The sequence below is a fragment of the Aptenodytes patagonicus genome, chromosome W, assembly GCF_965638725.1.
Source record: "Aptenodytes patagonicus chromosome W, bAptPat1.pri.cur, whole genome shotgun sequence".
Classification (NCBI taxonomy): domain Eukaryota; kingdom Metazoa; phylum Chordata; class Aves; order Sphenisciformes; family Spheniscidae; genus Aptenodytes; species Aptenodytes patagonicus.
In genome coordinates, this window is record NC_134981.1 from 44,937,105 (window position 1) to 44,962,293 (window position 25,189).

General features: G+C 39.5%; 2 protein-coding genes across 4 annotated transcripts in view; one reads left to right on the forward strand and one right to left on the reverse strand.

Moving 5' to 3' along the window:
- Positions 1-3,058: 3,058 nt before the first annotated feature.
- On the forward strand, positions 3,059-4,143 carry LOC143172259 (syncytin-2-like). Its single transcript, XM_076361482.1, has one exon. It carries the CDS (start codon positions 3,151-3,153, stop codon positions 4,141-4,143), a length of 993 nt encoding a protein of 330 aa, XP_076217597.1. The 5' UTR covers positions 3,059-3,150.
- A 1,151-nt stretch (positions 4,144-5,294) lies between these two features.
- Positions 5,295-25,189, reverse strand: part of LOC143172009 (E3 ubiquitin-protein ligase UHRF2-like) — a 148,342-nt gene continuing 128,447 nt past the window's right edge. For 2 of the 3 annotated variants that reach the window (XM_076361220.1, XM_076361219.1), the window contains 7 exons: positions 19,053-19,159; positions 16,303-16,465; positions 11,574-11,711; positions 10,631-10,754; positions 10,096-10,256; positions 7,747-7,845; positions 5,295-6,394 (listed from right to left, as the gene is read on the reverse strand). In XM_076361220.1, coding sequence (XP_076217335.1) covers positions 6,248-6,394; positions 7,747-7,845; positions 10,096-10,256; positions 10,631-10,754; positions 11,574-11,711; positions 16,303-16,465; positions 19,053-19,159 — 939 coding nt within the window. In that variant the 3' untranslated portion in view covers positions 5,295-6,247. The remainder of the gene's footprint in view (positions 6,395-7,746; positions 7,846-10,095; positions 10,257-10,630; positions 10,755-11,573; positions 11,712-16,302; positions 16,466-19,052; positions 19,160-25,189) is intronic. The other variant, XM_076361221.1, reaches the window with a different exon arrangement.

The window sequence follows — 25,189 nt, forward strand, 5'->3', positions numbered from 1 at the left end:
AACCTATTGAGATTCACTTAAAACCAGAAGCTCAAATTGTTAGAATTAAACAATATCCCCTCTGATTAAGAGATAGAAAGGGGATAAAAGAAATAATAGAAAGATTCCTGCAATATGGATTGTTGAAAGAATGTGAATCTGAATACAACACTCCTATTTTACCCATCCAAAAACCCGACGGTAAAAGCTATAGACTTGTTCAAGATCTTAGAGCGATAAATAAGATAGTAGAGGATTTACATCCAGTGGTAGCAAATACTTATACATTGCTAACTAAATTAAGAGATGAGTTAATTTGGTTTACCGTCTTGGATCTAAAGGATGCCTTTTTTTCTGCCTCCCATTGGCTAAAGGAAGTCAGAAGCTATTTGCTTTTGAATGGGAAAATCCGGATTCGGGGCGAAAGACTCAGTTAACATGGACTGTATTACCTCAAGGATTTAAAAATAGTCCCACTATTTTTGGGAACCAGCTTGCTAGAGATCTCGAGAACTGGAGTAGCCCTGATGATCAAGGTGTGCTTTTGCAATATGTGGATGATCTATTAATAGCTACCAGCTCACGGGAAAGATGTTTAACGTGGACCATAAGCCTGTTGAATTTCCTGGGAATGAAGGGATATCGTGTTTCCCGCTCAAAGGCACAACTTGTGAAAACCCAGGTAACCTATATGGGAATAGAGTTATCAGGGGGACGGCGAGAGTTGGGAGTTGAGCGGAAAGAAGCTATTTGCCAGATGCCAGAACCGCAGACTATCCGGGAATTGAGGACCTTTTTGGGAATGACCGGATGGTGTCGCTTGTGGATAAAAGACTATGCAATAATAGTGAAGCCGTTATATGAATTATTAAAAGAATCTAACCTGAAATTGGAATGGACAGGGGAAGCAAAGAGAGCATATAAAATATTGAAAAATGAATTAATGAGAGCCCCTGCTTTAGGGATTCCGGATATTAGTAAACCACTTTTACTATACTCATATGAAAGGCAAGGATTTGCCTTGGGAGTATTAGCTCAACAATTAGGTCCATATCGACGTGCTGTAGCTTACTTTTCAAAGAAATTGGATGAAGTCAGCCAAGGATGGCCCTCGTGTTTGCGAGCGGTGGCAGCGGTTGCTATAAATATTTACGAAGCTCGGAAATTTACTTTGGGACAAATAATGACAGTGTTGGTATCACATACAGTCTCAGCCGTCTTGGAGCAAAAGGGGACTCATTGGTTGTCTCCTCAAAGATTTTTAAAATATCAGGCATTGTTGGCTGAACAAGACGACGTCAAAATAATTGTAACTAACATTGTGAACCCAGCCTCTTTCCTCAGCGGAGTGTCAGAAGTACCCTTGGAACAGGATTGTATGGAAACAATAGAAGCCGTTTACTCTAGTCGACCCGATTTACGTGAAACTCCGCTAGAGGAAGCGGATGAAGAATTACTTACAGATGGAAGCTGTTTTGTGAAAGAAGGACGACGGTTCGCCGGGTATGCTGTAACTACAACAGACCAGGTAAAAGAATCGGGTCCTTTACCTTCTAGTACTTCCGCCCAAAAGGCTGAAATTATAGCGTTGACGAGAGCTTTGAAATTAACCAAAGGTAAGCGGGTAAACATTTGGACTGATTCGAAATATGCCTTTGGAGTAATTCATGCTCACGGAGCTATTTGGAAAGAAAGAGGACTTCTAACGTCTTAGGGGCAAAAGATAAAATATGCAACAGAGATTCTGGATCTTCTAGAGGCCATAAAATTACCTCAGGAAGTTGCTGTTATGCATTGCAAAGGACACCAAAAGGGAGAAACTAAATTTGAAAAAGGAAATCGATTAGCTGACACAGAAGCTCGCATTGCAGCAGAAAGAAAAATGGTTGAAGGGCTAACTTTGATCCCTGACGGTAATGCCCAAACAATAACTACATCAAGTCTTCCCCAATATGGAAAGGAAGACCACAAACTAATTCACGACTTAAAAGGTAAAAAAGATGCTAATGGATGGGCTTGGACCCCGGAAGGAAAAATAATAGTTCCTTCTAAAATTATTTGGGGTTTAGTAAAATTAGAACATGCTAAGACACATTGGGGTGTGGACCCCACTTATAAGTCAATAAGTAAATATTGGATTGGAAAAGATTTATATACCAAAATTCAACAAGTTATACAACAATGTGAGATTTGTGCTAAAAATAATCCTAAAACAGGTGACAAAGTACGAATAGGGGTCATTGGTAAAGGAAATTACCCAGGACAAGTTTGGCAGATAGATTTTTCGGAATTACCCAGAAAAGGGGGGTTTCGATATTTATTAGTTCTAGTAGACACTTTTTCAGGATGGCCAGAGGCACGTCCGTGTAGAACCAATAAGTCTAGAGAAGTGATAAAATTCATGCTCACTGAATTAATTCCTCGGTTTGGATTACCGGAAACAATATCTTCAGATCGGGGACCACATTTTTGTGCCCAAATAGTGCAAAAGATCAGTCATATCTTAGAAATTGATTGGCAGCTGCATACTCCCTATAGACCTCAAGCGAGTGGTCAAGTGGAGAAAATGAATCACTTACTGAAACTACAATTAGCTAAAATTAGTCAGGAAGCTAATTTAACATGGCCACAATCCCTACCAATCGCATTATTAAGAATAAGAACTAAACCTAGAAATAAGGAAAACTTGAGTCCTTTTGAAATATTATATGGGAGACCTTATCAACATACCTTTTCAGGAGAAGATCTAAGACAAGTAGGAGAAAGTTATTGGTATGAATATTTGAGAGAATTACATCAACAGATGAGAAAAATTTCTAAACAAGTATTGGGAACTCGAGCTCGTGGATTAGATGGACCTCTACATAGTTTTGAACCAGGAGATTATGTTTTAATCAAAACTATTTCAGGTGATCCTTTAGAGCAAAAATGGAAAGGACCCTTCCAAGTATTACTGGCTACTAATACAGCTATTAAGGTGCGAGAAAAGAAATCTTGGCCCTATGGAAAGCCGAATCAACTGGACCAACTTCATTGCAGTTATTTCGGTAATTGTACAAATTGATCAAATACAGGGCGGTTGGAAAGAAAATACTCACCTATCTTTGGTACAACAAGTGACTGAATTAGTTAATCGAAGCGATTGTTGGGTATGTACTCATATCCCCGAACATGGGAAAAAAAGGAATATCATTAATCGGAATTCCAATTCCTTCTAACGTGTCTTGGACAAAATTATGGATAAATACCTCTTGGGATTCGGGGATAGATGCGAAACAAATAAGTATAACAACTCCGGCCCCTCAGGATTCTTACTACACTTGTGTTCAACGATGTAATCCACCTACTGGTATGGGAAAATTATATTGTAGTGATACGGTATATGTAGGAAATCAGACAGCATGTAATAAGACAATAAATATAGGTGTCAATAGTGAGGTGAACAATTCTACCAAATGGCCTGTCCCTGAAGGAAAAGGATGGTATTGGATATGTAATGATACTGCTAGAAAAACGTTACCTGAAAATTGGAGAGGAACTTGTACCTTAGGAGCAGTTATTCCCAATATGACAGTACATACTCGATTAGATAAAGGATTTCTGAGAAGCCCATTAAGGCGACTTAAACGAAATAATCCTTTAATTGAGAAACCTACTGCCTTTCATAGTTTTGTAAGATGGTTTTTACCATGGTTAGGGGTAAGTGAAATTGAAAAAGCCCTTGTAAATATTTCGGCTGTTGTAGAAAAATTGGAAAACGCTACTATGGATGCAATTCAAGCACAACAAGAAGAGCTTAGGAGTTTGTCCAAAGTAGTATTGCAAAACAGAATGGCTTTAGATATCCTCCTAGCTGCTCAAGGAGGAGTTTGTATAATGATCAACACTAGTTGTTGTACATATGTTGACCAGAGTGGTTGGGTTTCCACAGACTTGCAGGTAATTTGGGATCAGACTAAAATACTGCATCAGGTTACACAGGATGACACCTCCTGGAATTTTGAAGAAGTTTGGAATAAATTAACATCTTGGTTACCAAATCTTACTTGGTTAAAGAAGCTTTTTATAATCACAGTTTTAATAATCATTCTAGGAATAATCATTAGTTGTATGCTTCAATGTTCTCTCATGGTTTATAAGAAAGCAATTAATGAAGTCATATAAGATGTAGTAAAAGAATTTACTCATGATACAGAAAAAGGGGGGACTGATGGAGGACAAGAGAAATATATTTAGACAAATAATTAGATAATTATTGTGAACCAGGTGTTTACGTAAATCATTACTCTGTCATGTATATGTAGATAATTTGTGTTACATTTATATTCTGTCATGTGTTTGATAAAGAACAGATGTTTGCACATACCAATTAGTCCTGACCCTCTAAAGATAAAGAACCCTGACCTTCTGAAGATAGAAGACACAGGAACTATAAAAACAGTTTGTTGTAAAGTGGATAATGAGACGGTCTGATAAGCGTAAAGGACCTTCAAGCTGTCAGCAATATATTCAAAGATCAGCGAAACCTGGCGCCAACTAGGTGAAAGGGGACGAGGAAGACTATCAGCCTTCACTGGAACGACCCCGGCCCAGAATTATTTGGGAGATCTGCGCAGATGCAACTAATTAGCAACTAATTAGCATGAGGAGCGAGGATAGGCGTGGTTAGATAATGAATATGTATAGGCGTTATTAGAATATTCATTACTCAATTGTATAAATGAGATGTAACTTTTGTTGTGGGCATGCACGATAGGTGGAGAGATCCCCCGTGCATCCAGCGCGCTGCAAATAAAGAATATACTACTTGGACAAATTCGTGAATCATTGGTACCACCCCATGACTACTTAGACAATCCTTTTACTGATCACTGTGCTGGGATCCCACAACATACAATGCTAATGGGAAGGAAAGGCTCTCTCCTGCAGCAGGTCCCAGGACTCCTGCTCTGATATATATAGATCTAGGGCTACTCATACTTGTCTCAAAGCAGAGGCCTGAATAGCTGCACCTGTAGCACAAGCACTGCTAACAGGAGAAATATATATCTGATATGTAAGACCCTGAATCAGGTTAGATCTTTTTCTTAAGGCATGGCACGGGGCGGGCAGTATAGTGGCTTAGAAATTCATTTGAGGAAACATTCTTCTGTTTTCTTGATGAATGAATTAAGGTATATGAAGACTCAAGTCTGAAGAATAAGAAGCCTGCCTAAAGGAAATATTCTGTAGTCTGAAAAAAGTATCTTAATTTTAAATGTCATAATTTGACAAGTTTGGATAATACAAAACCCACAAAATTAGCAACATTTCTGAATCATAAAATATTTAATAATGTATATTTTGGGGGAATATATTGTATATAAAATTTCAGGTCACCATATGAAGCAATTTAAACCCTTTTCAAGCTAGCACTGTCTTCAATGCTGTATAGATTTATTGCCACTGATACAAGACCTACTAAAAGCATACATTTTAAACTAATACAAAAGTGGCTTTTTTAATATGAATTTTTTGTATACAGCTACTGTATTGAATATCTGCTAAGTGCAAAAAAACACAGATCACTTTACACTACTGTAGCAACAATGCATTCATACTGTTCATTAGTAGTCAGCTTGCATAAGATACAAGAAAAAGCACAGTGAAGCTCACAAAAATAGACTAAAAGTCAGCCTGTTCTTGCAAAAAACCACACCATAATGGAAGAAAGACAAAAAAAGGACTATGCACACCACAGATTTTGCTGTTCTTTAATCCAGCTGACTTAAGTGCTGTTTGTTTTTTGTTGTTTTGTTTTGGGTGTTTGGGTTTTTTGGCTTTTTTTGTTGAATCAAACCACATAGACTAGACACAACACAAGTAAAATTAAGAAAGCAGTGGGTAGCTAAAACTTTATGAACTATTTTTCCTCTCCACAATTTGTTTTCCTCTACCTGAGGTAGTTACAAAAAACAAATCATAACTTAAGCACCAGCTAGGACTCACCACTTAGACCTAAAGCTTCTGGTTTGGGTTTTTTTTTTCCTCCCTTTAAAAATTATTTGTCAGCTCACCAAAACTACCTTTGATGTTAAAGACAGCAGAGATTTAGAGTTCTCACTACATGAAGAAAGATGGTGATGGGGAGGAAGAGGATTAGCTGCTTCAAAATGTGACAATAGATTCAGTTCCATCAAGCTGGCTGGTTCACTGTTGACTTTTAGATGTTTATTCTCCTTTACTGTCTATAAAGTCAATGGGAGAAGTATGAAAGAATTTGAACACATCATCGTCCTTTACTGTAACCAGGGAAGAACTGGTCAAGTAGCGTCTGCAATATCTTGTTAGGAACCATGGTGTAGCTCTTTCCAAGGTCATAGCGGCAGGCAGGACAGGTAAAGACTTCAGCTCGGAAAGAGCGCTGTAAACAGCTCTAGGGCATACAAAGACAAAGAAGTAAAAGTGTTACAGCTTTTGCTTTACATTGAAAATTTAGCTAGCAAAAATTAAGCAATTACTAGGAACCAAAGATGCAGTTTCCCACATTTCTAGAAACAGCAAGTTCTTACTGAGTTCTCTTGCCATATTTCTGCCTTTACAACTGAAATGATGTACTGGGTCTGGCTGGGATGGAGTTAATTTTCTTCACAGCAGCCCGTATGGTGCTGTGTTTTAGATCTGTGACTAAACCAGTGTTGATAATACACCAATGTTTTAGCTGTTGCTGAACAGTGCTTGCACAGCGTCAAGGCTTTCTCTGTTTCTCATTCTGCCTCCCCAGCAAGTAGGCCAGGGATGGGCAAGAGGCTGGGAGGGGACACAGCTGGGACAGCTGACCTAAACTGACCAAAGGGATATTCCATACCATATAATGTCATGCTCAGCAATAAAAACTGGGGGGGGTGGTCTTTCCAAAGTAGCCATTGCTCGGAGACTGGCTGGGCATGGTCTACTTGTGGGAGGTGGTGAGCAAATGCTTTTGCACCACTTTTTTTTTCTTTTCTTTTTTTCTCTTTACTTATTAAACTGTCTTTATCTTGACCCACGAGTTTTTCTCGCTGTGGGGAGGATTGAGTGAGCGGCCGGTGGGTGCTTATTTGTAGAATAAAATAGGTTTCAGACTACAGTATCTAAAAGATAATTATTAATGTTGCCTTCTTTTTTTTGGTTTTTCCAGACTGCAGACAGTCCAAGCATATAAATTAAATATGAAAATTTTATGAGGGCCAATCTTTGCCCAAACAACAACACTGTCTGTCAGTCTATACCTTAAAACAGTAATTGGATGTTACTTTATAATTAGTCATTGATAGCTTCAGATTCTATGCTTTGAAGTTGTTGCCATTAAACATTCTCCATGTTTTTTCCACCACTCTAAATATTAACCCCCTCATAATACTTTACCTCTATGTAACAAGCAGCTCTTTGAAGGAGCAGTCTTGCTCTATTCTCATTTCTTAACTACATAAAATTAAGTTAATCTTATTGTACCAACATCTAGCTCCTGGAACAAACCAATCCCTAGCATAGCTCCACTAATTACAATGGAATGATAAACTTGATACATCATGTCTATAAGAAATTATACTAAATACATTTCCACTAATTTTTACATAAAATTAAGATTGATTATATGGCAGCCACACAACTGGAAGCAAGCACATTACATTTCTTGCTCAGACTGCTAGGCAATAATTATTTTATTCCTAAAATATATGTTGGTTTTGGTGATCGGTGTCTCAGGGCCAAGAACACAGCCCAGAGCAATACAGGGATTATTCTTACTTTACAGACGTTGTGGAGGCACTCTGTTGTCACTGGCTGGTAAACCAGCTCCTGACAGCAGACACACATAAAAGATTGTTCCAATTTCTTCAGGAAATTCTAGTATAGGGCAAAAGAAGAGAAAAGTAGAACTATTAGAGGCACATTCACAAATATGCAAACAAAAAAGGCATTTTTATTTAAATTATTAAAGTTTTTTTAAAAACTATTTTGCCTAACTACTGTAATTATTACCTATATTTAAATTATAAATTCACAGACAAATTCACACACCTAAATTGAGTAAAAAATTTGGCCTTCATAGCATTTGGTAAATTCAGTGATACATTCATGAGATACTTGTTTAACATCCTTGTTACTCTTCCCAAACTCACAGTTAGCATGGTCTAACTGCTAGGAGTTGTTAAATCCAATATTCAGTGTGATAGGACAGCTTGACATTGCAAAGATTGCTTACACTGAAACTTTTCTAGTGCGATCTTCAGGTCTCATTCCAAGTTACAGATTTCCTTCCAAAGCCTACCACCATTACTCTTGTATTCATGGACATTTACATAAAGACATTCCCACACCCTCTGCTATTACCTCTACCTATCTTCTGCTCATTCCCTATATTATTATTGTTCACAGCTTCTTGTTCATTCTTATTTCCTCAGAAGTGAACCTCTATTGTGTTCAGTGCAAAGTATACATTTAATAAATTATGTTTATTACATTAAAAAAATTTTGGAAGGCTCATCTTATATCCTTCACATCCATGAGAAGTAGTGTGGCTAACAAAGTATTTAGAAAGCAAGTCCATGAACAATTAACTTCCCTGCTTTTCCAGAAGTCAGAGAACTAAGGTTTTGAAGGTTATTTGGTTGTACATTATTATCATTAAAAACAAAACAGAGTGCCCATCAAGCCTGATTCCTAGCATAAGTCAGAGAATTTGGAAGCTAATATCTGTATTTAGTGATCATCGCTAGGATTTTGCACATCCATGATGGATAAGTGATTGCTGCTGCTCTGCAAAGGGAAAGCAAAGTACTGTATACCTCTTTCACTAAGAAATTCACCTCTGCACCTGCTGGAGGTGTTTGGTTTCTTGAGTCCTCACTCTGAAATACTCTTCAATAGGTAAAAGAACCTTCCTGTTTTTCAGTCTTCTCAGAGCAACTCTGAAGAATGTGGGATAAATTTTGTGCCATAGATTTTACACATACAAGCATGCTTACAAAGACCTTATTCTCTGGTATTTCAGTAGTCTCAAGCAGACCCACTCAGGTATAGAAGTGTAAAAAACAGATCTAAAGTTACTCAAAACACAGTTCTTTTCAATAATTTTAATAATATCAGATTCATCTCAACCCAAAACTTATAATTAAAGTGGAAAGGTTGTTTCAAGCATTAAGATTTATATTTTCATTGCAGCTATCTAATGGTAGTTGCGTGATTCCCATTGAAATTTCTATATGGCTATCACCAAGAGCAATCAAAATTATGGGCAGGAATCTATAAGAAAATAACTTTCTAGTAACTGGATTTCTCTTAAGATACTGTTTTCTGTTGCTTTAGAAACACAAATCTACTGTATTTTGTCACATAACTAAGAGTTGAAAGTCTAATTATTTACAAACATTGGACAATCCACAGATAAAGAACTTATAACTTTACAGTATCAGCTCCTATACAAGTGCAGTAGCATTATAGCAATAGTAGTACTGTAAGTGGAAGAACAAGGAGTTACCGGATGCTTTTTCTGTCAGAGAAGCAAAGTAAATAGCCCCAGGCAATTCCCAAATAAAGTGATTTTGTACATTCATTTTTAGGCATCCATTCTCCATCTAATATTTTGTTCTTTCACTGACTTGATAGTGACCGTTACCATTCCGATATCTTGATTTCTTTTTCTTCTGCAAAACAGCTAAAATAACTATGAATTGGAACACCAATAAAGCTAATTAATGTTCAAGGACATAATATTTTGGAGGATATTCCATCAGAGAGTAATAAAAAAAAAATCCACAAGTGTCTTCAAACTTGAACTATCCTTGCTATTTTCTTGACAGCTGGGGGAGGGAAGTATTTCCTCTTTTTTACTTAAGGTTCTCTCTATAGTGAGTGGAATAATCTGCTAAACTTGAGTTAAAAATATTTTCATTTGGTATCTAAGTCTCAATATGATGGTATTTCTTCTATCTCCTTAAATGAATGAAATTACATGCCCCATCAGCTGTTTCTAAACAGATAGTATGTATTCAGCAATTTTAAGCAAGTGAATTAGGTTTTAACAAAGCCTCATTTCTCCTAACTCTATATAAAGAAAGGTTAAAAATGAATAATTTAAGCAAGCTGCAAGCATACTGGTCCTTCCTTAAGAGAAGCAAGTACTTCATCCCACAATTTCTGGTTCATACAGTCTTCTTTAATCAGCCACTGCTGTTGCTGGGTCAGTTGGAAAGCCTCTCCTTTCCCTCCATCTCCCATTCTCATGGCTTTGGATGTATTTTTAGTCTCCTCTATACCTGTTTAAAATTATGACAAGATACAGTAACAGTGGTAGTCTGAACTATTAAAAAGGGAAGACAAAATTATTTCTAGAAAGCTAAAACATGAATCACATCTATGTAATGATGCAATAAAGCTCCAATTCAAATTGCCCAGCTTTATTTATATCATAACTACATAGAAGATTGTTCATTTTTCTGTGAATTTTAAGAAAAAGAAACCTTACAAGTATGGAACAGCACCATAAGATCCCCAGCTTCCCATTTTATTACTGAGCACTTAACACTTTACATTTGGATTCCAAATGACTTCCAACTTCCTTGTAGTTTTCGTACTATTGGCTTATATATAACTTGACAGAGCTCTAACACTAAGAAGTAAAAAGAAATACCATCATCAATTGTCCTTTTCTGGTTTCCGTTACTCTGGCTGGTTGGCTCCTGTTTCACAGTTTGCTTCTTAACCTTATCCTTTTTCTCTTTACTAGCCATGGCTTCCAAATAACCTTCTGGATACTAAAAAAACCCCGAAAAACAGATTTAAAACAAAATCCACTGGCATCTGGGAATTCCCAAATACTGACAAGTCTATTTTCTAAAAGAATGTAAACCCTATGACTACATATTGAAATAATATAAAAATATTTTTTAAAACTCTATATAAACAGGAAAGCTTTTAAATTAATATATTTTTAGAAAACTGTAGTTAAGTCAAAAGATCTGATCTAGAATAGATTTTATTAAAAGGCACCTTATATCCATATCTACAACTCCAATTACACAAATCAGAAAGCTAAATTTGAAGATGATGTCATGTAGCAAAACAACCCATCCAAAGGAAATGATTGGTTTGCTGAGGAAAAAAAATACTACTTTGATTCTTCCCATCTGCCACAAATTTCACAGTGCCAAAGTCCCTGCCTGAAATATGTTATCTATAATAGTTCCTCAATCATTGATTACAATTAGAGAAAAATACATAAAAACATATATATTTTTTAAATTCTGAGACTCAACTATTACAAGAGTTACTTTTATAAATCTTATCCAGCGTAAGGATCACAAAATTGTATTCAAAGTCATAATTTTCTGATCCATGTATACAGAGTAATTTCCTGTTAAGGCAGAAAGCTTCATCCACAATTCTTTCTGCTTTGCCAATATCATAGTTTTTCAAATTACAGGTGATCTAAAAAATTTTTTATATTAGATCCTGCCTCATTGAAGTATATGAAAAATGGGGCTTAAATTTGATTCACATTCCTAGTTTTAAAATTTAAGACTCCATTTACTTGAACAAAATATCAGAGCAACTTTGTGAACACTGATTCTGACCTGTACACTCAGACCCAGTTTCTTTGACCGTTCCATCCCTTCTGAAGTCCAAGGTGCGGGTTCAATATCATCTCTCCTCAGAAGATAGCGCCAAACTAAGAACCCACATTTCCCAATTTCTGGCCAATATTTTACCACCTAAGGGTAAATAACAACAGGTTTATGTTTTTGCTATCACAGTAGATCCTCAAATCTAATTTAAGAAATTCTACCCAAAAGTTCAACAGATATTCTGCTAGGTAGTCATTATTTTACCACAAGCCAAACACATGCAGGTAGTCATACTTTATTGGCTCAAGGCAAAGAGAGGAAATTTGAATGATATGTTACTATTTTAAAGTATCTCTTCTCTCGGTTGGGAAATGTTTGTATTTTGATAAATACAATACTGTTTTAAAAGATGCACATCTTTATACCAGATACTGAGAAGGCATTAAGTGTATGAAAAGCCAGAAAGGGAGCTGGAAGGAGTGAAGAAATAAATTGATTTCCAGGGATGAATATGACTCAGTGAGCACACACAAAAATAGCTTACGTATTCAACTTAATATATCCTATTATAGATTGTGTTCTACTATCACTGCTCTGAATAGAATAATAGAATCACAGAACAGCCCAGGTTGGAAGGGACGTTGAAAGACCATCTGGTCCAACCTTTTGTGGGAAAGGGAGTCTAGATGAGATTATTTAGCACCCTGTCCAACTGCATCTTGAAAACCTCCAGCGATGGGGACTCTGCCACGTCCCTGGGGAGGTTGTTCCAGTGAATCATTGTTCTGACTGTAAAAAATTTCTTCCTTATATCAAGATGAAACCTCTCCCGGTGCAACTTGTACCTGTTGCCCCTTGTCTTTTCCATGTGGCTCCTTGTGAAGAGAGTACAGCCTGACAAGCACTGAGTGGTATGATCAAGTCTCTATTTCTGCTAGTAACGCCCCTGCAGATGCAGCCCAGGATCTGATTTGCCTTTGTTGCTGCAGCAACGCATTGCTGACTCATGTTCAGCTTGTCTACCAGGACCCCCAGGTCCCTTTCAGCAAGGCTGCTCCACAGCCACACAGATCCTAGCCTGTACTGGGGTCTTTTGTTATTCTGACCCAGGTGCAGGATTTTGCACGTCTTTGTTAAACTTCATACTGTTCTTGCCAGCCCACTCTTCCAGCCTGACCAGGTCTCTCTGTAAGATGGCTCTCCCTTCTGATGTGTTCACCTCACCACCCAGTTTACAGTCATCAGCAAACTTGGTGAGGGTGCTTTCAATCCCATCATCCAGATAATTAATGAAGGTATTTGTATTGGGTCTGGCTGGGATGGAGTTAACTTTCCCCATAGCAGCCCTCATAGTGCTGTGCTTTGTATTGGTAGCTAGAAGGGTCTTAATAATAAACCAATGTTTTGGCTACTGTTGAGCAGTGCTCCCACAGCATCAAGGCTGTCTCTCCAACCACTCCCCACACCCTGACCCCAAAGGCCAGTAGGCTGGGGGGAGCAAGAGGTTGGGAGGGGACATAGCCAGGACAGCTGACCCAAGCTGACCAAAGGGATATTCCATACCATATGATGTCATGCTCAGCAATAAAAGCTACGAGAAAGGAGGAGGAGGGGAGGGCATTTGTTATTAAGGCATTTCTCTTCCAAAGTATCTGCTATGCATACTGAGGCCCTACTTCCCAGTAAGTGGCTGGACACCGCCTGCTGATGGGAAGTAGAGAATAAATTTTATTTCCTTTGTTTCTGTGCGTGGCCTTTGCTTTTTTTTATTGAACTGCCTTTATCTCGACCCACGAGTTTTTTATTTCCTTATTTTTTATTTTCTTATTTTCTCCCCCTGACTCGCTGAGGAGGGGGAGTGATAGAGCAGCTTGGTGGGCACCTGGCAGCCAGCCAAGGTCAACCCACCACAATGTTGAACAGTGTGGAGCCCAGTATTGATCCCTGGGGGACCCCACTTGTGACAGGCTGCCAGCCTGAGTAAAAACCGTTGATCACCACCCTCTGAGGGCGGCCTGTTAACCAATTTCCTACCCATCTCACAGACACCCATCCAATCTGTATCTTGCCAGTTTGTCCAGGAGAAGGCTGTGGGAAACACTGTCGAACACTGCTGAAGTCCAGGTAAACAACACCCACTGCTCTCCCCGTGTTGACAAAAGATGTTATTTTGTTGTAGAAGGTGATCAGGTTAGTCTGGCAAGATTTGCCTTTGGTAAATCCACGTTGGCTTTTCCCAATCACCTGCTTCATTAGGTTTGTGATAGTTTCTAGGAGGACTCGTTCCATTACTTTCCCAGGGATTTCCACGACTTTTCAAAGATTATAGACAGTGGCCTTGCAACAATGTCAGCCACTTCTCCTAACACCCTGGGGTGGATTCCATCCAGGCCCATAGATTTATGTGGGTTGAGCCCTTGCAAGAGGCTGCAGACCAGCCCTTCCTCCACTGCTGGTGGGTCGACACATGCGTTGTCGTAGCTACTTGATCTTGTGATCTGGGGTCCAGCTACACCAGTAAAGACAGAGGTAAAGAAGGTATTGAGAACCTCTGCCTTGTCAGCATTATTAGTAACTAGTTTCCCTGCCCTGTTTAGCAATGGGCCTATGTCTTCCCTGTGTAGTAGTAGTCCTTGATGGCTATTTGGCTGCCTTTCCATAGCCGGTATGCTTCTTTTTTGCCTTTAAGCACAGCCAAAAGCTCATTGTTAAGCCAGGGTGGCCTCTTGTTCTGCCTTCTTCCTTTCCCTTTGTAGGGGATGGACTGTTCTTGTGCTTCCAGGAGGCTGTTCTTGAATAACTCCCAGCACTCGCAAGCTCCTTTGCCCTCCATGGATGCTTCCCATGGAATCCCTTGCAGCTGGGCTCTGAATGTATTGAAGTTAGCTCTTCAGAAATCCAGGGTCTTTGTCCTACTACTGGTCTTCAGCGTGCTCAGCAGGATCTTAAACTCCACAATGTTGTGATTGCTGTATCCAAGGCTACCATTGGTAGTTATGTTGTCAAGTAAGTCTTCTTGGTTTGCGAGCATTAAATGTAGCAATGTGCTGTTCCTAGTCGGCATGTCCAGCATCTGTAGCAGGAGGCAGTCCTCAATGCATTCCAGGAACCTGATGGACGACTTGTGCACTGCTGTGTTGTTTTCCCAACAAACGTCCGGGTAATTGAAGTCACCCATGAGGACCAGGTTCTGTTGGCCCAAGACTTCCTTGAGCAGTAAGGTTTCGTCAGCCTCGTCATCCTCATTGGGAGATCAGTAACAGATACCTAACATAAGATTCCCCCTTGGTGATGATCCCTCCAATCTTGATCCAAAGGCATTTGATAGAACTTCTGTGGTCTCCAGAGCTCACCTCCATACACTCAAATTTCTCTTTTACATAAAGTGCAACTCCAGCTCCTCGTCTTCCCTTCCTATCTTTCCGAAAGAGCTTGTAGCCATCCATTGTGGTCTTCCAGTTGTGTGAGTTTTCCCACCAAGTTTCTGTGATTCCTATGACATCATAACTCTCAGATTGGGAACGGAGCTCCAGTTCCTCCTGTTTGTTGCCCAAACTACGTGCATTGGTATACATGCACTTGAGGTGGCTGGACTTAGGGTTCTTGCCTTTGGAGAGGGTTGGGGAGCATTCCTCACATCCCGAATCTTGGCTCCCGGCAAGCAGCAAACTTCCCTTGACTTTATATCAGGCCAACAGATGGGTGTGCCTTGGTGCCTCTCAGCAGTTGCCTACTACTAGCACTCGCCGCTTCCTTTTGCGGCTTTTAGTATGTGCTGCTGGTGCGGTTTCTCCCTGTGAGTCTTGCTCATTGGTTTTGTCTGCTGCCAAGACTTCATATCTGTTGCTGGTTGGTACATACGAGGAAATGGGGGGGAAGTGATATCCTGTTGCCACGAGTCACCGGAGACCATGGCGCCTCCTTCTCCAAGCTGCTGTCTGTTTGCTGTGGACGCTCTGTCTGGTAGTTCTTAGAGGACAGTGCCACGGGGCCCTAGTATTTCTTCTTGCAAAGTCTCGAATATACTCTGTTTCTTGTTCCCCCTCCCTAATACAGCATAACCTGCTGACTTCCTCCTGCAGCTCCTCCACCTGCTGCCTCAGTGACTCCACCAGAGCACACCTTGCACAGGTGGAGCTTCAACCCTCCTCCACCCAGGAGGTGGGGGTGCAGTCTTTGCAGCCCTCCACCTGGACAGCAGCTTCCCTGATAGGAAGTGCTGTCTGGGTGGCTGCCTCCACTCATCCCAGGCTAGCCTGGCTAGATAGATGGGCTCCCAGCTGCTGCAGAGTGCAGCCCTTGCCTGTTCTCTATGACTATGCTTCCAACAATCTCAAAGCACTGCCTAATAAGCCCTTCTAATTCCCTGGAGACCTCAAACTGCTGGTTTGGCTTGCACAGCCAACAGCTAGCTGGGGTGACCATCGGGGCTGCAACCTAAGCCTGCGGGTGAGCAGAGCAGGCGGCAGCCCGATAACTGGTAGAGTGCACCGCCCTTCCTGCACATATATCCACGTGAACTGCCGCGCAATCTGTCAATGCCACAGTTGGAATGGAATGGAATCCTTCCATTTCATTTCACTACAGAACAAGGTAGGCTAAACCGTCCTCATGGTAACAAAAGAATTATTCCTTCAAAAGCAATAATGAAGAGTTTGCCATGTAACACACAAAAGACTCTTAAAAAACATGTCTTAAGAAAAATGTAATGCTATATATACAGTAAAAATCATAATACCTTGTAAATGCCATCATATCTGTTGCCTTCCTCTGGGGCATATTTGCTGATCCGTCGTCCTTTTGAACTGCGCACTACTCGGACTGGCTTACCAGCTCTCCAATTCTTCGACTCTGCTCCATTTTTATCATCCAATGGGGCATCACAGTTAAGGGCCAATGCCCTGAAAATCACATTAAATATCTTCTTAAAATACATTGCTTCATACAACATACTATTGAGAATCAGTGTGACAAGATCGAATTTTTTTGCCTTATCCAATTATGTTTACTAAGCAGCAGAAGAATTTGCAGTGAATTCTTCAGTAGACTGCAATACTGATGGAAGCACTGAGATCAGCTCTACCATGTGTGAGAATAGGAATAGGAATACAATATATTTAGTTCCAAATGTTCACGATGAAAACTCAGCTAATATAATTAAATAAAAGAAACCAATCCCTTCAGGTTTAATATTTTTTCTTTTTAAAAAATAATTATTTCTTAAGTAACATGGAAGGATTTTAAAAAGTTGTAACAATGGCAAATTATCTCTCTGACTATTCCACATTACTGCCTATTTTTAGGCTTTTAAAGTATGCACGAATTGATAAACATTATGAAAAGCAACATATGGAAAAAAGTACGTAGTGACTATCCAAAAATATATCTGTAACAAATATTACTCTTCTTAGTCCATTAACTACCTAAGTTTACAAGTTAAATGCCATGAACTAATTCAGAGACAAGCAAACCATAATGATGTTCTTTTCTATGTATTTTGATCTAGAAGAGTATAGATGGATCATCAAAGATTCAGAAAAGAATAAATATCAGTAAACACCACAAAAATGTTTTTCCTTTTTTAGTTGCAGCATCTCCCACATCACGTTAGCTGTAAGAATGGATGAGAATAAGAATTTATATGCATGAGGGGGGAAAAGTATTGTTTTTGGCAGGAAGTGAAAATCTTTATGGATAAACCTTTATCCTTCCAAAAGGAACACAGGGGAATAAATCTCATGCAGAGAGCTGGCATTTCTTAGAGGAACATTATAATAATGTAGAGGAACATTAAGCAACAGTATTTATATTGTCTAAATTTAGCTATTTAGATCTCCATACAATTGATGAGCAGAAGTAGGCTCCAGCTTGCTCTGAGTCTCTCCTGAAGCACTCACTTTTATCCAGTATTTATATAGGTGTACTATTCTAGACACTTGGAGTAAGATAGTATGAATCCCTCCCTGACTAAACAGTTTGAACATAAAATATTTTTATAGCCATACATTGATTTGAGTGTGGATGAACAAAAGTCTCTGGAATCAGGTTCAAACCCAACCATGGACCACAAAAGAAACAATGGCGCTCAGAAAAATATGGCAAAATCTACATCCTGCAATATACAGAAAAGTAAGGAAAGGTGAAGTAATGCAGGTTTTAAAAGTATTTCTTTTGTACAGACAAAATAAAAAAACATTCTGGACAAACAAAAAAACAATTCTGATTTTATTACATGCAGCCATACTGTCCTCCTTCAATCATCACAAGGGTTAAGAACATTAGACCCAAAGCAAAGACTACCACCAGCCAGTCAAAATGGATAACTGGTAGCACCATGTTATACTCCATGCACTTCAACTACTACAAAGCAACCAGACACACACTTTGCCAATGGCTTTCACAACCATTTGCTGAGAGCAGAGGAACGGCAAGACTAAGGAGCCTAGGTTTTATTCCATGTTCCAATAAAAAGTTTGCTTTAATGATTAAAAGCCATTATAAACCTGCTGCCCAAATCTATTTTTTGTCTCTCTTCTTTCCACACTCTTCTTTCTGTTACATCTATCTCCTCCTCCTCTGTCAGTATTCCAGTCAGGCTTTTCTTCTTTCTCCTCTGAGTACCAGCACAGAGCCTGAAAGAATGCCTCCCTACCCAGTTTTGGTGCTTGACAGAAGCACAGCACATCCAATGTCAGATCTGGTAGGGAAAGTCCCAGTCAACCTTAGTACCCCATAGCCACTGCATGGTTAGTTGCTTCATGCAGATGGTGTACATTTAGAAATGTTAAGGTACTGAGAATTCCTAGAGTTTAGGCAGGCTATTTACAGAACATAAATATACTTTAAGCAAATGTTTAATTTATTTTTTCAAACCTTTTTTTTCATCAGTCAATTGTTTTTGCCTACAATTTGGCAAAAAAATAGGCCAATTTTTATCAGGGACATCAAAACACACAACCTAAAGGCAAAGCAATACTAATTCCTTGTTCTTCATACAAAGTATGAAGGCACTAAAGGCTATCAAAAATATGTAAGATTTCTTTTAGTATGGGCAAATGAACATACTTTCTTCATACTTTCTCCATACTTCAATTGTTAAACCATTTAAGATGAAACTTTATAAGAACAATCTGAGGCAAACACCCAGCACAGAAAATTTCAGCTTAAGAGGTTTAAGTTTGGCAAACTTCTAATCAACTGAAAACCAAGTCTTCTCATAAGAAGTGTTGGACAATTTCAACTAGATACATAGCTACCAGCTGAACCTGTAATACAGCAATATATTTTCATCAGTTACAAATAATTCTTTAAATCAGCATAACACCATGTTTGACAAAATGCCTCTAAACAGCAGGAGGCACCACTGTTTACAGTAGCAGAAGATGTATAAGAGGGAACAAATTTTGCAAAATATAATTTTTAAATTAAAGGAATACAACTCAACTCTTTGGTCTGGAACATTTTTTAAATTTAGTCTTAAAAACTTACCTGTTCATGTGTGTTAATGTTTGATCAAATGAATGTTCTCCAATTCTTTTATTTCCAGAAAGATCTCTACCTCCACTCCCAGTATAAGTGAATTCATCTCCTCGGTCCTGTGTAAGAAGATTATCCTCCGTTTTAGCATTCCGTATTAAAGCATCTGAACTGAAAACCTGCTCCTTCATTGGTTCTATTTACTCAAACAAGAACAATTGCCTGAGGCAAAGAAAAACATGTGCTCAGTTTTAACATCATTCTCCTTTCAGAGTAACCATGACAGCAAAAAGCTACTGGTTCAGATGCAACATATTAATCAGAAAGTGATTATAAAAAAATACACCTGCCTTAAAAAATTCTTTGAACTCCACAAGCATTACTTTTAGTCACACAAATATTTCTGATAGAGGGAATGCATTCTAGCTAGTGTTTACTCATGCTCTAACTTCACAGCTTACAAGAAAAATCCCATTTGGAAAATATGTAATACAACACTCAGAGGCCTCACTTCTGCTTGTTCATGGGACTGAGCACCAATACGGCAAAGCACTTTGTACTTAAGTACAAGACAAGTACTTTACTTCAATAACACTATACTCATTTACTATCAAGTGAAAAAATTCAGGAAAAAAAAATCCAAAGAAAAAGGAGGTGTCTAAGGGTTTTTTTGGGTTTTGGTTTTTTTTTTGCATTTGCAGAGGTCGCCCCCACCTTGATTTCAGTTGTTCTGAACTGCTAAGAGCTTAGAAGGCTCATTCAGATGCAAATTTTATGAACTGACATAATTCTGTAGTAGTCTATATTTACTAATGAAGAATTATGTGAAATTGAATGAAGGTTGAGTAAATGTTCCTTTAAAACAAACTTTAAAAATAATGAAAATATACATAGCGCTTAAGTGAAGCCACTATTATTATTTTTTCTTTAACCTGTCACAAATTCACAATACTCATAACAAATCCAAGTATTTTAGAAAAGACACAAATATATTTATAATAATGTCTCTCTTTTAAAATACAAATCTTTTACAAAGCATGAAGCACTGATATAACATGAATACTTAGCAAATTAGTAATTTTCATTTGAAGTTTCAGAGCAAAAAACCTAAACATACTGGTATGCAGTAGCAAAACTCAGTCAATTTCTAACCACTATTAAATGTTTGACATCAGCATGGAACCAATACCAACCCACTGCAAGTTTATTACAGCTATTTTATGACTGGCAATAACAGAACAAGAGAAGTGGCATGACAGAGAAATGTTGGTTGTACAGGGCCATAAAGTAATTACAGAAATGCTGTTTACTTTATACTGTGTGGAAAAATCTTAATAAATTCAGCAACAGAGCTAGTAGAGTATTTCTCTTTCCTTTTTATTTAGATACAACAAAAAGAAAACACTAGAAGGTAAAAAATTTGGGTTGGAAAAATACTGAAAACAGAATATTTAAGGAAATGATAGTAATCAGAAACTGGGAGGTGTTTTTACCTCTTTTACAGCATTGTTGAAACAAATATTGGAATAGCATATTTAAAAGGATGTTAAAAAACCTAGAGGGAAAAAAGCAAAAAAATGAACAAGACTGGAGAAACTCACAAGAGACAAAGGATATAGTCTGTTTAGTTTAGCAAAAAAGATTATGTACAAGTATCTTCATGAAGGTACCTTCATGAATACTGAATACAAAAATATTTTTATCTAACAGACAAACATAAATCAAGAAGAAATGGATAGAGGCTTAAGTCAAACAAATTCAACTGAAAGGCACATATTTAACTATATTTATAATTAATCACTATAACCAATTTCCATGGGAAACAGGGAATTCTCAAACTTTTGAGGCCTTCAAAGTAAAATTAGATGACTCTGGAAGATATTCTTTAGTCAAAGCTATATTTTAGCCATTGGGCTTAACAAAGAGATAAGATAGATGTAAGGCCTGGGCATACATACTTACTTGTCCTATACCCCTTCAGTGTTCTACACGTGAATGGGCAAAATGCTATAGATTTGGGGCAAACTGGAAATCCAGGAGAAGGAAAGTGAGGAACAAATGGAATGCTATCTTTTTAGCAGAATTACAGCTTTAAGCACTTGCAACTTAGCCATCTCAATGGGGTTAGGGGATGGAGATCCATGCGGCAGCAAAGACACAAGGGTTATCAATGTGTTAGAAACCACGGAAGCGCCTGAGAACGGTCACATAGGAATTAGGACTTCTCCCCAAAAAAAGGTGCCAGGATCAATAGCCCAGCTGAAGTCCATCTACACCAATGCACACAGCATGGGCAACAAACAGGAGGAGTAGGAAGCCATTGTGCAGCTGGAAAACTATGATGTAGTTGCAATCACAGAAACACGGTGGGATGACTCGCACAACTGGAGTGCTGCAATGGATGGCTATAAACTCTTCAGAAGGGACAGGCGAGGAAGGAGAGGCGGTGGGGTGGCTCTGTATGTTAGGGAGCATTTTGACTGTCTAGAGCTTGATGATGGTGATGAAAGGGTCAAGTGTTTATGGGCAAGAATCAGGGGGAAGGCCAACAAGGCAGATATCATAGTGGGAGCCTGTTATGGACCACCTAACCGGGATGAAGAGGCAGATGAAATATTCTATAAGCAGCTGGGAGAAGTCTCACGATCGCTAGCCCTTGTTCTCGTGGGGGACTTCAACTTCCCAGATGTCTGCTGGAAATACAATACAGCAGAGAGGAAACAGTCTAGGAGGTTCCTGGAGTGTGTGGAAGATAACTTCCTGACACAGCTGGTGAGGGAGCCAACTAGGGAAGGCGCCCCGCTGGACCTGTTGTTTGCAAACAGAGGACTTGTGGGTGATGTGATGGTTGGAGGCTGTCTTGGGCACAGCAATCACAAAATGATAGAGTTTTCGATTCTCGGAGAAGTAAGGAGGGGGGTCAGCAGAACTGCCACCTTGGACTTCCAGAGGGCAGACTTTGGCCTGTTTAGGGGCCTGGTTGACAGAGTCCCTTGGGAGGCAGTCCTGAAGGGCAAAGGAGTCCAGGAAGGCTGGACATTCTTCAAGAAGGAAGTCTTAAAGGCGCAGGAGCAGGCCGTCCCCATGTGCCGAAAGACGAGCCGGCGGGGAAGAAGACCGGCCTGGCTGAACAGAGAGCTTTGGCTGGAACTCAGGAAAAAAAAGAGAGTTTATGACCTTTGGAAGAAGGGGCAGGCAACTCAGGAGGACTACAAGGATGTCGTGAGGTTATGCAGGGAGAAAATTAGAAGGGCCAAAGCCCAACTAGAACTTAATTTGGCTACTGCCGTAAAAGACAATAAAAAATGTTTCTATAAATACATTAACAACAAAAGGCCAATAGCATCCTGGCCTGCATCAGAAATAGCGTGGCCAGCAGGACTCGGGAAGTGATTGACCCTTTGTACTCGGCACTGGTGAGGCCGCACCTCGAATACTGTGTTCAGTTTTGGGCCCCTCACTACAAGAAAGACGTTGAGGTGCTGGAGCGTGTCCAAAGAAGAGCAATGGAGCTGCTGAAGGGTCTAGAGCACAAGTCCTATGAGGAGTGGCTGAGGGAACTGGGACTGTTTAGCCTGGAGAAAAGGAGGCTGAGGGGAGACCTTTTCGCTCTCTACAACTACCTGAAAGGAGGTTGTAGCGAGGTGGGTGTTGGTCTCTTTTCCCAAGTAGCAAGTGATAGGACGAGAGGAAACGGCCTCAACCCTGAAAGGGTTGTCAAGCATTGGAACAGGCTGCCCAGGGAAGTGGTTGAGTCACCATCCCTGGAGGTATTTAAAAGACTGTAGACGTGGCGCTTAGGGCCATGGTTTAGTGGTGGACTTGGCAGTGTTAGGTTAACGGTTGGACTTGATGATCTTAAGGGTCCTTTCCAACCTAAATGATTCTGTGATTCTATGATAATTGTTACAGATCAAATAACCAGAGGATGGCATCTCTTAGCACTTTTCAGTATAATAGTACCCCTTATCTCATTTCTGCTCATCTTCTCAAAAGAACTTCACATGCCAAAACATCAGACAAAAAATAATCGTGGGGAAAAACAACACAGTTGCTGGAATAGGAAGAAAACAGGACTGATAAGCAACTTAAACAGAGCCCTCATCATATTAAAGAAGAACAGGGGTGCTGATTTGGAGAAAGGGGGGAAATGGAAAGGACATTGAACCTATGATATAAGGTGAAATAGGATATACAACTAGCAATCCTAGAATAGGGAGAAAGTGGAAGAATATGGAATTGCTAGCACGGAGAAAGGAAGTCTAGACTGGCAAGAAATTGGGCCACACCGTTATTAGAGTAAGGTAAGTATGGGCATAAATACAGCTTCTGGCACACAGGAGTGATGCTGGCAGAGTAGGAGAGAAGAATGAAAGATGTACAGAACGTACTCCCACAGGAGATAATGCATTTTGCTTTGAAATTGGAATATGCCAGGAATATACACACAGCCAACTACTAAGGATCTGCTGATGGGTAGTGACTCATTAAACCATGATTCTTCGATAACTTTAAGTTATGATCCTACCTACAGACAATTCAGGATCTTTCTATCAACTTTTGCAATGTTCAACTGACAGCCTGTGTGTGACAGGTGAGGGTTGAAGGCTTCTTAAATTCCAACAGGATCTAAGGGCAGAGCTCAAGATACTGATGCTGCCATAAATTCTGGACTGGACAGGCAAAGAAAAGATTGAAAAAGGTGACAATCAGCAAAGGGAATTTGTTAGTGGTATCTGCATTCCAACTGTTTATGAGAGACCTCAAATCCCTCTTTAGAAAAAATGTAATTGTCCAAAAAAAAAATGCTGCTAGAACACATTCTTATCTTTCCTTTCTTCCTTCCTCCTACCTTTTCCCCTTTTTTTCCTACCTTAAAATAGGTAATTTTATCCTATTTCTCTTCTGCTTTCCAAAGCTTGATTTTGCTTCCTTGCACCAAAACTTTCTGTCAGAAGCTAACAAGACTTTTTGGTATTCTCTCTTCTCTTAATGTTTTGTGTCTTTCTCTCTCTTTCCTTATGTTGTTTCCATAAAATTATTTCTTAACTGTCCTGTTTGTAAAGTACATCATGTTTTAGATCAAATGAGCTTCTGCTCTGCATAAATTTTTTATTATCTCAGTAGAAGCAGTAACCTTGGAGATCTTAGAGCTGTGGGTACATTTTTCATAGGAGTGCTTCAACAAACTACTCGGCCTCAAACAGAGAATGACAGACACAAAAAAAGATTACATTAAATCACATTGTTGCAATGTTGGTTCCTCTATTGTATACCTGGTTTTGAATCTAACAAACAAGTAATGAAGAAGCAAAGAATAAGACTTTAAATTCCACCAATATCCTCAAGCATAGTGTTCCTATTGGCTAGGCTCAACTCTGAAGTCATGCAGCGGTTCACAAAGATATTAGTTATTACAACTCATGTGAATTTGGGCTATCTGAAGATGGTGCCCAATCTATTTGTTTTCCATTTAATATTTATCTTCTGTAGTATGCTCAGATTTCAACATCTTTAATATCTTCATTAATGACCTGGATAATGAACTGGGAGGAGTGGCTGATACTCCAGAGGGTTGTGCTGCCTTCCAGACGGACCTTGAAGACTGGAGAAATGGGCTGAGAGGACAACAAAGGGAAGGGCAAAGTCCTGCACCTGGGGAGGAACAACCTCATGCACCAGTATATGCTGGGGGCTGCCCAGCTGGAAAGCAGCTTGGCAGAAAAGGACCTGGGGACACCAAGTTGAACATGAGCCAGCAATGTGCCCTTGGGGCAAAGAAGGTGTAGTGATCCTGACCGGAAGACCACTGTACATCTAGGAGTTAGCGATCCACATAACAGTTAGCCTGAGTAGGCCCAGGTCTGCGCTGTGCTGTGCTGCACTGTGCTGTGCTGCGCCGCGCCATGCTACACATACAGCTCGGCCTTCAGGCCTGTGTTGGGTTGCACAAATCCCTTGGCCGCAGGACAATCTCAGCCAGCTCACTGTACCAGAGGAGCCTGTAGGCAGCTCCCACTTGGTACCGGTGAATACGCCACCTGTGTGGCCTTGCCTTTATCTAACAGTGCAGCAAGCAGTTCTCATGAGAACATCCTTTCTGTTTGACGGTAGAAATCATGGAGTTGTTTCCCCATAAGAAAATCCTA